We start from the raw sequence: 14,342 nt of genomic DNA, 5'->3' as shown, positions 1-14,342 counted from the left end.
ACCAACAAAGAGAAGTTATCAGAAAACTAATAAGAAATAATTCACTGGAACATGCGCAATCACACACGAACATGATCAAAGCGGCCGTTTGTTTGCATGCTTTGTTAAATATTCAAATTCAAAAGTATCGATGTTTTACTATAGAATATGTGATACATTGATCATAATGAATTAATTTATCTGGAATTAATCACACATAAATACACTTATTATTATTTTATTTTTTTATTTTTAACGCTTATTAAAATAGCCTGCTTATTCAGTCAAGTCTGTTTCTGTTTATTTGTAGCCACAGTAGCCGTCACATTTAGAATGAATGATAATATCTCTATGTTTATAAAAGCTCCCGAACAAAAACATTATTATATTTTTTTATGATAGGCAACGTGGAGCTAAACTCTCGAGATGAGACTTATGACAGATAATATAAGTTACTAAATAAATACACGATTGTGATAGAGAATAAGAAGCTGACGTCTGATTTCTTCAAGTGGTCAAATTTACCATGTTTACTATGGTAACATGTTTAGCGTGCATAGTCTTTTACATCGCTTAAAATATTTCTGCCTTGTATGGTGATTATAATCCACACTGGATCGCGTTATTTCAAACACTCGCTGACTGAAAGTGAGTTTTGAGCAACTTATTTAAAAAAGTTTTTAATGCTGGTGTTATAGCTCTTAGCTTCCTGAAATGATCCGCAGTGCAGACGCTCTCTATTTTTATAGAAGCTCCCGAACAAAAATCATTATTATATTTTGATGACATATATGCGGAGATAAACTCTGGAGATGAGACTTATGACAGATAAAATATGTTACTAAATAAATTCACAATTGTGATAGAGAATAAGAAGCTGACGTCTGGTTGCATTTATCATGTTTACTTTGGTAACGTTAATGTTTAGTGTGCACAGTCTTTTACATCACTTAAAAAGATTTCTGCCTTGTGTAGTGATTATAATCCACATCGAATGAAGTTATTTCAAACACTCGCTGCTGATTAAGAGTGATTTTTGAACTCAATTTATTTTAAAAAGTCTTTAATGCTGGAGTTATAGCTGTTATCTTTCTGAAATGATCTGCAGTGCTGAGCTCTCCAGACGCGGAGAAACTCCGCCTTTGTTCATAACCACTCCTCTAGCCCCAGCTGGCCCGCTTTGGCCCAAGTTTTTCGTCAGGCCAAAAAACCCTGTCCGTTGCCCCCGAGGAAGCCCCGAGGAAGCCCCGACGAGCCTGATCAAGCCCTGGAAGTGACATTGGAAATGCAACTGGCCCTGGCACGCACTAGCACGCCCGCTTTAAGCTCGACAGTGGAAACGCGGCTAGTGAAGGACTCATGTGCAGTTCAGAAATGGATGGGTTCAGGAGCTGCAGACTATAAAGCCGGTGTTGTGCCCAATTTTGACCCCCTGCCGAATTATTACCCCCCCTTGTTCAAGTCGCTACCTGATTGCCTAATTCTGTAAAAAATACTGTTAGCCCTTCCATCGGACCTGTCAGTCTCTGTGCTGTTGTCCTGTTGCTATCCTTGCCCTTCCAGCGAAACAGATGTTTTCAAGGCATCGTTTTGCTTACTTGAAAGCAACCTTAGCGTGATGTTGGGCTTTTTAAGATAGCGTGTTAGTTTTGAGAGAACGATTTCATGCCAGTCTGTAAGCAAAGTCACGTTAGACCTAGCTTCACAACTCGCTTAGTTAATGCAGCAGTTTTGTTGTACGAATTTTTGCTGTCAGCAGAGGGATAGCAACAGAAAGATGAATGTTAAAATTTTCCCGTATTTTGGATGAGTAACCAGAGTAATTTCCCTTTTTTCAATGTTGACTTAAGCAATATAAATTAATATTCAGATGTTATGGTCTCCGTGGTCGCGCCTCCAAGCAGGCAAGCGGTGGAAAGTTAATCCATTCTCCTTTTTTTCCCCCCATGGCGATTATGTGTTGCGTTATTACACCCCACAGTACAGCAGCGATTTACCATGGTTGAAATAGAATTTTAATTAATCAAATTAAGACACACGGCTGAGAGGGAGTACATTTAAACACTGCGCAGTAGTCCGAGTAGCAGTAAAGGAGGCCATCAACATGGCGGCAACGGCAAGTAATGACGTCACGATGCCCAAGCCCTATAGTGGTGGCGACTGTCAAAAAGCACTGTCCTTCGGATGAGGCATTAAACCGAGGTCCTGACCCTCTGTGGTCATTAAAAATCCCAGGATGTTATTCAAAAAGACTAGAGGTGTGACCTCGGTATCCAAATTTGCCCATTGACCTCTGATCATCATGGCCTCCTTACCATCCCCATATGTACTAATTGACTTCATTACTCCTCTCCACCTAGTTGTAGCAAACTCATGATAATAACAAAATAAATAGCTTATTAAAAATGTCAGGCCATGACATTTGCCCTTTATATCTTATATTATACAATTAAACCGTTCAGACTTTCCAGATATATAGGGATCAGCACTGCCCTCTACTGACTTAAATATCATACTACAACTGGAGCTCCAGTTATGCCTGCATTTGTAATTATATAAAAGAAAACTTGACTGCTTACACATTACTATGAAATTTGAGAAATCTTTGAGAGAACAAGTTTTTTTTCTACTCCTAAACAAAGTAAATAAAATAATTTCTCTGTCAATTAAACATTATTAATGTTCAATTTTGATTAAAAAAAAATAATAATAAAATAAATACTGAGCAAATTAAAAATAGCTCAGACTGATCAGACTGTTCGTTTGGTATTTCTGACAACTGAGAATGACTGAGAACAGCAGGAGAGAACTCGAGACCTGGGCAAACCCAATTAAAAACAATGCCGATGTAAGTCCCTGTGGTGTCTACCAGCCAACCTATGAAAGTCACGACTTTCGAGGAACAAAAACTGAAAGTACTGTACTTCGCTGGATCTACTAAGCTTGTAACACATCACTTTGCGTATTATTTCCCACAAGGTAGGATAAAAGAAAAGAGATGTCCGAGATGAGGTGAGTGCTGATTTGTTTCTAAATGTAGGCTAAATCTAAATATTTGTCATTTTATAAGAACTAAATGAACCAAATGGAGTTTGAAAAACATTTTGAAACATTTTGAAAAAAATGTTGACTTGCAGTTTAAACAGTGGAAGTGTTAAGTTGATGACATTCTGCTCAGAGTAGGCCTGGATAAACTACCATATGAAGAACTACACAGAGAGTGAAAGTTATCTGATGAAGCTTCAGAAGATAAATGAAACATTTCCAACTGAGTCTTCATCTGTTCCAGAGGTGCTTGGTGAGAAGGGATGGGCCTATCTTAAATTCTCTCGCAAATATTATGACAAAGCCGCAGAAGTTTTCCTGAAGGCTGTGGAACTGGATCCGGAAAATAGCGAGTGGAACGCTGGTTATGCCATTGCTCTGTATCGTACTGAAGCTGGTACATCTTGCACTGTGGATTCACCTGCAATCAAGCAGCTTAGACAAGCAATTGATATAAACCCAGATGATGATGTTCTGAGAGTTCTTCTTGGGCTTAAACTATTGTTATGTTCCAAGATGCTGAAGAATGAGTCTGAGAAGTTGGTTGAGACTGCCTTGAATGGGTCTCCAGATCATCCACATGTCATGAGATATGTTGGAATATTCTTCAGGGATCAAAGATCCGTAGACAGTGCTATTGAAATGCTTAATAAAGCATCTGAAATATCACCAAATTCATGCTTCATCCATCATCAGTTAGCAATGTGCTACAAGACCAAGAAAATCAATTTAAAACAAGAAAATCGGAGCAAAACTGAGATAGATGAGGCCCGTGATAAAACCATTTACCATCTAGAAATGGCCACTTCCCTGAAAGCTTCCTTTATCATTGCCATGAGTGACCTTGCACTTCAGTATGGAGAGAGAAATGATCTGCAGATGGCTGAGGAACTGTTTGACACAACATTTCAGATAGCTACTGAGATGAATGAACATCTGCAGTTAGTGCATTTAAAGTACGCTCAGTTCCAGCAGTACTGCAAAAGGTGTGAAGATTTCGCAATTGAGCACTACAAAAAGTGTTTGACAATGGATCCACATACCAAGGATGGAACTACAAGTGCTTGGAAACTGAAGAAAATTGCTGATGGGCGTATCAAGTATAACCCAAATGATTGGAAGGGGAATGAGATACTGGGATTTATTTATAATGAAAAGGGTAATATATTCAATGACACAGAGGGTTATGCAGACACTTCAGCCAATGATGAGAATGGTGAATTCCTCAATAATCTTGGTGAGCTTTTTTCTAAGTAAATAATATACTTTCTAAGATGATACATAGTGGTTAATCTGATTACAATTCAATAAAAATGTCAGAAATGTATAATTACATAACGTTTCCTTTCCACTATTCAAACAGCGAATAAATTAGAAAGTGACATTATCACTAACATTGGTCTATCGCGAGTTTAAGCACTCTAAAGAAAAAAAAGTTGTTGTAATCACTAAAGCTGTATACTGTACACTGTGAAATGAATTTCTTACAGTGTACATACATCCGCGCTTTGTTGTTTATGATGAGATAATTTAAAAGTCCGGAATTCAGTCAACAAAACTGATGAGTTTCAGCGATGACTCATCTGAATGCTTCTGATTGGCCGCTGCATTCCTAAGCTCAACAGAATTGTGTGATTGGTTAAAATGCGCAACATTGTAAAAACGCCTAAAGTGAAATACGGTGCAACATGAGCGAATCTCAATTAAATGCCGCAATCGACACTGTCTATTCATATTCACTTTGTTAGCAACAGATGTAATATATTATATTTGTTTGTGCAGGGAGATTTTGTCCAGTTTAGGGGAATTTTTGCCCCAAGTCCCCTTGGCCAGGGGAAGACTAAGGGTGCTTCTCAATTCTTATTTGTACATCCTCGTTTCCTTTAGTGAGGATGGAGATGTGAAAGACGTGAGGATGGAGGACTTGAATCAAGTGAAATGATTTATCCTCACTCCGTTCAGCATTACTTCAAAGTGTCATCAGCTGTGATTAAAGGGATCTGCCCTTATGTTCTGCTTATGTCGTTAAAGTTTGTTAATTAAGACATTCATAATAAATATTAATAAAGCAAGATGCCCTGTTTGAAATATATGACATGCATGGTTTATTTGAAGTGAAAAAGTAAAATATAAATAAAAATTATTACAACAGATGTGAAGGGGGAGGACAATTTATAAGTGCATCACGTTAAGTTGATAAAAGACTCCCGCATAGGATACACCTGTGTATCCTCGCTCATCGCTCCCATGATCGCTCCTCATGAAGCCTCCTCCCTCCTCGATCCTCACCTCCTCATGGTGCAATCAGGGGGGCAGGGTTTCATATTTTATTGAAACACCCCTGGGCGCCGCCATTGGCTAGCAGACCCCCACCTGCGGTTAGCATTCCATTGACTCCCATTTATTTTGGCGTCACTTTGACAGCGAATAACTTTACATCTGAGGCATTTAAAGAATCCATTTGTCCATTCATTATTTCTAGAGAAACACGAAAATGTATAAAAGGGTCCATTACCTAATCTTACGTTATGGTCCTGTAGAAGCAGTTTTTGTAAAAAAAAAATAGGCTAATGATTGCGTCATAACCAGCGACTCTCTGTCGCACAGTGGAGAAATTACTGTATGGACAGGAGGAGAAGCTCGCAGGCAATCTTTTACTGTCTATGAGGCTACCGGGGGGACGTGGAGGCATAAAGTCAAGGGAGATAATTAATCAGAATACAATCAAAATTTGCTCCTGTTCATGCTCGCCTTCTCTGGAAGATTTGGTGGGTGATTCAGGTTTCTCTTGGCACAGCGATTAGAAGACTTACAGGTTGCTCACGTGACATCTACGTCTTCAAGCTCAGTTTGAGTCTGCGCAGTACACCCGACCCCCAGGAAGTGCGTGCTTCTAATTGACTTCATTTTTCTCCGTTGAATCCAATTGGGTCGCAGTGTCCATTTCTTTTACTGTCTATGCCCCAGCCTTACACATGCTCCACCTATGATTGAGCGTCATCCTTCAACTAGTAATTTGCCCGAACACCCCCAAGCTTTGTATGTATTATGGGATTTCCTGTACAAATTTATTTCTCCTGCCTTTTTTAAGTGTGCACTGATTATTTGCATATATTTAAAATTGCGCGCTTAGAGAAGGAGACCGTATGTGTAAAAAATGACAGAATATTGTGCATCTTTGGGGTTAAACTGCTGATCAGCTCTCTTAAGAGAATGTATAGGCCTATTGAACTCTTTCAAAAACATCTGTGTGGCTATATCTTTGTTCAAAACGTAGCATCTCCTTCATTGTTTAATGAAATTAAGGTTTTCTGAACTGAATTTCCCATATTATGTCTTTTGGATGTATTTTTTACGTATGCTTTTCCTCTGTTTTAGTTGTATTTTGGTGTTTTTCTATTAACTGTACTTACCTTTCACAAAATCGTATGATGGTAATTATTATTTCTGAGCCCCTGCTGGTTGATTTGCATGTCACTAATTGCATTTGGTGTTTCACAATGTATTTCCTTATGTTCCACAGGACAAAGAATGTAATAACAGATTATTGCTTTGACAAATAAAAACCACACTTTATACTATACTATACAAATTTTAAGTTTGTTTTTCTGTTTTTAAACCCTTTGAAACTATAGATTACTGTTTACTGCTAGTTACTTAGATAAGCTTATAGTAATTTACTATTACTTAAACTATTACTAAACACTTAGTTGAGAATGTTGACATCAAATTCTAAGATTATTAATCAGTTATCATGACTTTCATTTGTAATTGTATAGAGGAAAGCGCATAGACGTTACTATGAAATTTGAGAGATGGAGAAAATATATACAAAAATCTTGATGTGTGTTTTTTAAAGTTTTCTAATGTAGATGAGAATTTCTTTTGAACAGAATGTCAAAAAAATACATATAAGCATTTTTATACACAAACAATTCCTCTGTCGATTAAACATTATTACTGACTCTGTAACAAAATTTGATTAAACAAAGAACTAGGCAAATAAAAAAATACAAATTGTTATCCCAACGCTATGAAGTGGTTGGTATAATTATCATCAAGTCTTTTTTTTCAGAAGTATAATAGTCTACTTGTTTGCCTTCACATGACACCAGTTTTGGGTCTTTGCTCAGACTGTTCGTTTGGTTTCTCTTACAACGGCGAATGACGGCGACTGAGAACAGCAGGAGAGAACTGGAGATTAGGGCAAACCCACTCAGAAAAAATGTCGCATTGTAAGTCCCTGTGGTGTCTACCAACCAACCTATGCAAAAAAAAAAAAAGAAAATCACATGATTACTTCACAGTTTTTTTTTTTTAAGTAACTTTTATCCTTCCAAGAAAATAACTTAATGTGGTGAAATGGGAAGAGTTTGAATGGTTAATGTGTCTTTGTACATTAATAGATAACCACTTATTGGACTTTTTAAACAGAACCTGTCATTACAAAGTGAAAATTGTGGTTAATGCTTTATGTTTAAAGAACATTCCAGGTAATCTTCAACATAATTTTTATGTACTGCATCTAGGGCGTGTTGATGATTACCACAGAAAATAAAAACTCATTACTTAAAGAGACAAAAAATAACGTTTATTATTATAATGGAACTTAGAACTGACCAAAATAAAATAATTATTTGAGGCTCTTACCTCCAATTGGTGGGCTGACCAGATAGGGAACAGCATGGAGAAAGTACACAACTCCAAGAGCTGAAGACAGGTATGCTGTCCCTACAACATCTGATGTTACGACAGGAATGAGGGCAACATAGGCACCATCAAAGTACCCATAGAGCACAGAGAATGGTACCAGCAAGACAAATGTGTGTAAGAGGGGGATAAAAAGACAGCATAGTCCCTCCATTCCCACAGCAAACATGTAGCATATATTCCTGTACTTCTTCAGACACCTGGGAGAGATACAGAAAGTGTCAGTCAGCATTAACAAAAGCAAACAATCAACAATCTTTGTCTGTTTTCCTTAAACCTGAGCTTTTTCTTTTCTTTTTTTATCTTTTTGACCTCTATGAATCATTCATCAAACAAAAAACCATGACATGTACACTCTTGTAAATTTTAACTCTAAACTGACAGCCGGGTCAATGAAAAGTTAAGAAAAAGACAACGATTGTCCTAAGAAACATGTGTCCTAAGGTATTAAACTGTAGTCTGTCTTCATGTTGTTGTTTTAGAAAACATTTTACATCATTTAAAAAAAGGTTTTAAATTTAATGATTCTAAATGTGTCCAAAATTTTTCCTTACACCTTAAATACGAGTGGTAAGTATTCAAATTGTAATAATTACTATACATTTTATTATTTATTTGTCATTAACATTATTTTCTTCCATTTTTTTAATTTCGTAGTTTTAATGAATTTGTGATATCAAGAGAGTTATTTTTTGACTTTTGAATATAAAAATTTATTTCAATACAGAAATGTAAAATATACTCATCAGCGAATAGGTTTATTCATGTTAATTGATGCCAAGCTTACTCCATGTGTATTAAGATATGAAAAGTGTAAATATTGACCCAGCTTTAAAAAAAAAAAAAAATTAATAAAAAATATGTGCTTAGATTTTTTATATATATATAATTAAATCAAGTTACAGAAGAGACAAACATGTGGCTCAGTCAATAAATGACCAATTTTTGTTTTTGACTGTAATGCAATACTAACACAGTACCACCCTGTTGAAAAAAAAAACAGCATATGCTGGTTAGGTGTGTTTTGAAGCACGGCTGCTGGTTTGAGCTGGTTTTTAGCTTAAACCAGCTAAAACCAGCAGATGTGCTTCAAAACATACCTAACCAGAATATGCTGGATTTTTCAACAGGGAAAAAAACGTACCTCCTGTCAGTGAGCCAGCCAAATGTGATGTTGCCAACGATGTCAATAACCCCTAGTATGGACATCAGGAAGGCAGCATGCTGATGACCGATGCCTACATCCAGCGCGTACGGTACTAGGTACACAAACGGCAGGCTGCACCCACTGGCCAGCAGTAGGAAGGAGCCTGCTAGCACCAGGAAGTCAGGCATGAGCAAAAAGTGGTATTCCTGCATGGACTGAAGACACCGTTGTTTAGAGTCCACTTCTAATTTGTCATCAATAGCCTTCCCCATAGGAATGCCGGGGGGTTTAACACCATACTCGCACTCTGAGTCTACTGGAAGAGGACAGGCCTCTTCTTCTTTTAGAATGATAGGCCGTAAAAGAGCTCCACATACACACAGGTTAGACACAAATCCCCCTAAAATAAGGAGGGCTCCTCGCCATGAGTAGTGTTCAATTAGCAGCTGCACTACCGGGGCCAGAATGAAGGTCCCGATGCCACTGCCGGACATAGCAATGCCATAGGCCAAAGCTTTCCTCTCACAGAAATAGATACCGACCATGGCAATAGCTGGAGTGTAGCAAAGGGCAAAGCCAAGCCCTAAAAAAAAACAACAAATATATATATATATTCAAATAGAATAATGAATATAGAAATATAGATAGTATAGAATATGGGTCTGTAGGTCAGTGTTTTATTCTTAGGGCTCTTACCAGTTAACACTCCCAGGGTAAGGTAAAGATATTCCAGACTGGTTGCGAAGGAGCTGAGGACTAAACCTATGGAGGCCAGGAAACCTCCTAGTATTACAGCTACACGGCATGACAACCGATTCCCAATCAGGCTTCCGAGTGGAGCTGCGAATGCAACATGTGAATAAACATATTGTGCAAATCACATATTTTAAATAATGTTTACTGTAAGATGGATTTCCATTGATGTCCACTACTATACAGCAAATTTGGGGCCAATTTTGTATAGACTTGATACTTAAACTAATCAAAAGTGACAGTAAAAACTTTTATATAGTTTCAAAAGTTAAAAAATTGATAAGACATGTTTCTTGAGCACCAAACCAGCATATTAGAATGATTTCTGAAGGATTATGTGACACTAAAGACTGAAATAATGGCTGCTGAAAATTCAGCTTTGCCATCACAGGAATAAAATTGGAAAATGTATTAAAAAATAGGAAACAATTAGATAAAGTAGGAATAATTGTATTTCACAATATTAATTGTGTTGTAATTATTGTATTTTTTTAATCAATAAGAGGGCATAAACTTCAACATAAACACATTTCTAGATTTACATACACATAAACAATGTCAAGTGTCATTCTTCCAACCAATAAGCGAAGATAATTTCGTCAAGTTGTTTTGTCTGTGTTAAATGGCTAAAAATTTTTTTTTCAATATTACATTACACAACATTCATTACAAGAGGTATTTAAAATGCTAATTTAATTAAATAGTCACAGTTGCAACAACTCCCATTATTTTTTTGCAGCAGTTTCCTCAGAAGTGGCTATATTTTTTTTATGTTGAACACATTATATCTTAATATTAATTGTGAATATTCTACTAATGAGCCGCTCTCAAACTACATGACATCATACAGTATTAAAAGATATGCAACTATGTGTCTCTACAGACTCCTGCACAGCCCATATCAAACATATTGGCCTCGTAATAAAAGAACATATTGAACGATATTGGAAAGGTTTAAATAATAACAGCATTTCTTTTGTTTACTAGTCAACTGCTTAAAGATGGCCTTTCCTCAGCAATGTAGTTCTTAAGCTTGCTGTACTGTCAAAAGCAGATAGCACTGGGTGTAAGGAAAGCAAACAGGCCTGTTTTTTTGGGTCAAGCTTGCGACACTGACGTGTCCTCTCAAGATGTTCGCTGTGTGTTGCTGACTTCAAGAAAATGTTTTCAGCCTCCCACAAGGCAGGTTTTTTTTAGTGTCTTATGCAACGGTGTTGTCTCAGATGGTCAAAAACTCTGAAACCAACTGTGTGACCATTCAAGAAAAGAGACTGTGATACACTAATGTACAATTACTTTAGTGTCCAATATGATCATTACATACCACACAGCATGGTTGTGCAGTCTACTAATGAATGAATCCATGCCGTCCCAGAGTAATCTTTTGCAAAGTGCATCTGAAACTCAACGAAGAATATGGAGATGCATCTGGAAAAGAGAAAAAGACAACTCTGATCAGACAAAACACAAACAACACACATTTGTGGTCTTTAAAAGACCATATTGTGACACGACACTTCAAACTAACAACATGCTTTAAAGTCCAGTGCCATTCACAGTCAGTAACAATGAACATCCGTGTAGATCGTGGGTGCCTGAGACGATGTAATGAGGCACAAGCATCTGCAGTGCCTGTTCTGCACCTGAACAAACAAAACTAGATCACCATGCAGGTCAGTCGGGTCAGAGCGCTCAGTGTGGGTATGACAGCCAGAAACTCTCACATCTTCTGCCACTGAGACAGACGTGTCTGGCCATCAGCCATCAAAGAAGGAGATGTCCTTCAGTCGACTGTTCCACAGACAGTGAAAAAAAAAAGCCAAGTTGCAGACTCAAAGGGTAAAATCTTATTTTAGGACTTGAATAACACATATGGATGATAAGAGCTTTCAAATGGGTTGAGGAGAAGAGAATATCCATAAGATAAAGAAGAGGTTAAAAAGGCATTTTTTTAAATCTGAAGACCACCGGTTGCCCTTTAAGCTCTAAAAAAGTTTCATCATCTGGTACCTCGCTAGCTGATAATTACCACTTATCTCAACAGGACTTAAGAAACTGACAAAAGAGTCCTTGTTTAAGAGGCGAGAGGTCACATAAACTTTTGTTTCCACCAGCCTGCTTGCAATTTCATCCTACCTACAAAATGAGTGGATTTGCAGACCTGTTCTTTGAGTTTCATCTTACATTTCACACCTTTCCATGTCAGTCGTGTACTTAAACATTTTAATTGAACTATTAAATAATTATATGGCGTAGTCAGTTCAGCACATTTCTTGCCTGAGGGGGAAAAGACAAAATACTGCTAAACAGAACAGCTTGTTAAAAGCAGTTTAAAGGGAGATAATTCATATTACAGAAAAACACGTTAACATAACCAAGTAAAAACACCCAAGAGTTTCAGGCTGCTAGAAAATCCACTGTGTTATCTACAGTATATCCATGTGTGAAGACCTGAAAGTTGTTTACAAGTCTGTTGAATGTAACCTGACCTCAAAGACTGCCTCAGAAACATCAGATAGCGCTTGTCACTTTGTGAACCAGTGACTCATTCTAGGTAATTCTCAGAGTGAAATGAACTAAATATAGTTGTGCCTCATGTACTGCACTAAACAAAAGTATGCACTATTTAACAGGTTAAACCCATTTGAGAAACAAACCTTGACAATATTTGGTACTGAACATCATGTTAAAACCTTTGGTTTAATTATAGCTGAAAACCCCCCGCCTATCACTACAGTTAGCTTAAAACTGTTCTAGTTCTATACAGGTATGAACAACAGCATACGCCTTCCAAAAAGCTTACCTTGTAACAGCTCTTGTGCAAACAGTTACCACAAAGCAACCAGCCACGATCATCCATCCCCACCCTCCATCCGGAGGAAGGACCCCTCCTTTCTTCTTTTCCTGAGCCATGGAATCTGTCCTTGCCACCACTTTAATTTCCCTCAAACTCCAAAACTGCACGTCTCTGCCGCCACACTAACACCGGTCATGGAATTCCTTCTGCAGATGTGAGGCCCGGTCAGTGACTCTGATTACAGCAAGATGACATAGACAGCAAAACAGGCAGGAATAAGTAACAAGCTCAGCTAAAATGATTAACAGGCACAATGGGTGATGGACATGTTCTGTAATTACTCCGAAAATGTAACATCTTCCAGGGTTTGGGGCTCCTTTTTGTTCTAACAAATGATTCACAGCGAAAAGTGAAATGATGCATGACTGCATTCATGGGAAGTGTTTATGAGAGAAAGCCCAGTTAAGCCGACACTATATTAACTTGAGACCTTGCAGTCTGCCTTCCTGACTCTTCTGACCACTCTGTCCCTGTTAAAAAGCTGCTTTTTTCCCTAAATACCATCCAGTTATCTAAGTCATGAAAAACCAGTTAAAACAATAAAATGTGGCCATGTACACAATGTACACTGTCAGGATAAGATGATACCAGTTTTTTCCCCTCTTATTATGCAGCTGAACTTGAACTGTAGTTTATGACTCTTCTAATCTAGATATCAGTCGACTGTGGGAACAGCACTAATTGCACATTATTTCAGTGCATCATGAAAAACACTCATCAACATTTCTTTGAATGTAGGCTTGTCTAATTGTCTCACTGTTGATTTCTAGGATTAATCTCCTCCTCCTATGCTTCTAGCAAATCATTGAAGGCAACACAACCAAAATAGTATCCCATTAATAGTAGTATTACATATTATTAATACATTTTGCACCTGCAGATCTTGTCATGAATTTGCCTAATTATCAAATAGGTTACCTTAGAGAGTTTTTAGAAGATTAAAAATAGCCTGACCGCAAATTAATACATCTGGCATATTTAAAACCTAATACATTAATAGGCCTACTGTTGTTGTCTTTAAAATAATAAGTCAAATCAATAATTAATAATTACTTATAACAATTGTAAAGTAGGAAAACTAGAAAGATTCATGGCCTGTTGTTTTTCTTTTATATAATGGAATATAAATCCACCTGTACACGTCATGCGCTTTTTGAAACCAGATTTAAAAAAAAAAACATTCAAAGTTGTACTAATAAAGGCACTTACCATTGCAAACACGGTCCAAACTTTCCCCATTCAACTCCTCTGCAATCGCTTGATCTGATCCAGACGTTTGAAACTCTTCTGCACATTAGGTTAATTGAGTTGGTGCAGTGCAGGATGTTCATCAACATCCTGCGGCTTCAACCAGCGAACAAGTTTGCAGCTGTCGGAACATCAAGACCAGGGTACATTGACATGTTTAGACGTGCGAGCTGTGAACCTATTTACCTCTGACTCCACTCCCCCTACACGTGAAAAGAAAATTATGCAAGTATGCATGGCAGGGCATAAGTGTGGATTTCCCTCTCTAACTTGCAAAACTGGCTGCTTGGGAGTTGCCCTAGTTTCTGTTGCTGTCGAGAAACAACGCCTCAGTTTACAAACGTGCTCAGCATACAGCAATTTATCATTTTATAAGTACTATCAATCAGGCCAACCTGTTTTTAATTTCTGGTAAATAAATTTAGAAGAACTGCAACTTCAATAGACATATGTAAGGGATAATGTAAATGTACACGATCTGCCAAAGTAGTAAATTAAAGATAGCCTAAGCTTATTGGTCCACTTTGTCAAACAAAGTCTTTCAGTCTTTTTTTCAAAATTCAAGTTTAATTCAATGGGTTTCTTTGCATTTGTTGTACTGTA

At 37.4% G+C, this 14,342-nt stretch overlaps 2 protein-coding genes across 2 annotated transcripts; one reads left to right on the top strand and one right to left on the bottom strand.

The window, feature by feature from the left end:
- Positions 1-3,180: 3,180 nt before the first annotated feature.
- Positions 3,181-4,281, top strand: LOC132121870 (interferon-induced protein with tetratricopeptide repeats 5-like). The gene has a single exon (XM_059531610.1). The coding sequence runs from the start codon at positions 3,181-3,183 to the stop codon at positions 4,279-4,281; it is 1,101 nt and encodes a 366-aa protein (XP_059387593.1).
- A 2,590-nt stretch (positions 4,282-6,871) lies between these two features.
- Positions 6,872-13,945, bottom strand: slc16a12b (solute carrier family 16 member 12b). The gene is made up of 7 exons (XM_059531999.1): positions 13,701-13,945; positions 12,438-12,665; positions 10,959-11,062; positions 9,578-9,721; positions 8,879-9,464; positions 7,675-7,934; positions 6,872-7,288 (listed from the first exon to the last, which is right to left on the bottom strand). Exons 2-7 carry the CDS (start codon positions 12,545-12,547, stop codon positions 7,056-7,058), a joined length of 1,437 nt encoding a protein of 478 aa, XP_059387982.1. The 5' UTR covers positions 12,548-12,665; positions 13,701-13,945; the 3' UTR covers positions 6,872-7,055.
- Between the last annotated feature and the right edge of the window lie 397 nt (positions 13,946-14,342).

The sequence above is a fragment of the Carassius carassius genome, chromosome 40 (assembly GCF_963082965.1).
Source record: "Carassius carassius chromosome 40, fCarCar2.1, whole genome shotgun sequence".
Lineage (NCBI taxonomy): Eukaryota > Metazoa > Chordata > Actinopteri > Cypriniformes > Cyprinidae > Carassius > Carassius carassius.
Note: the sequence above shows the minus strand (reverse complement) of the source record. Positions and strands in the feature narration are given on the sequence as shown.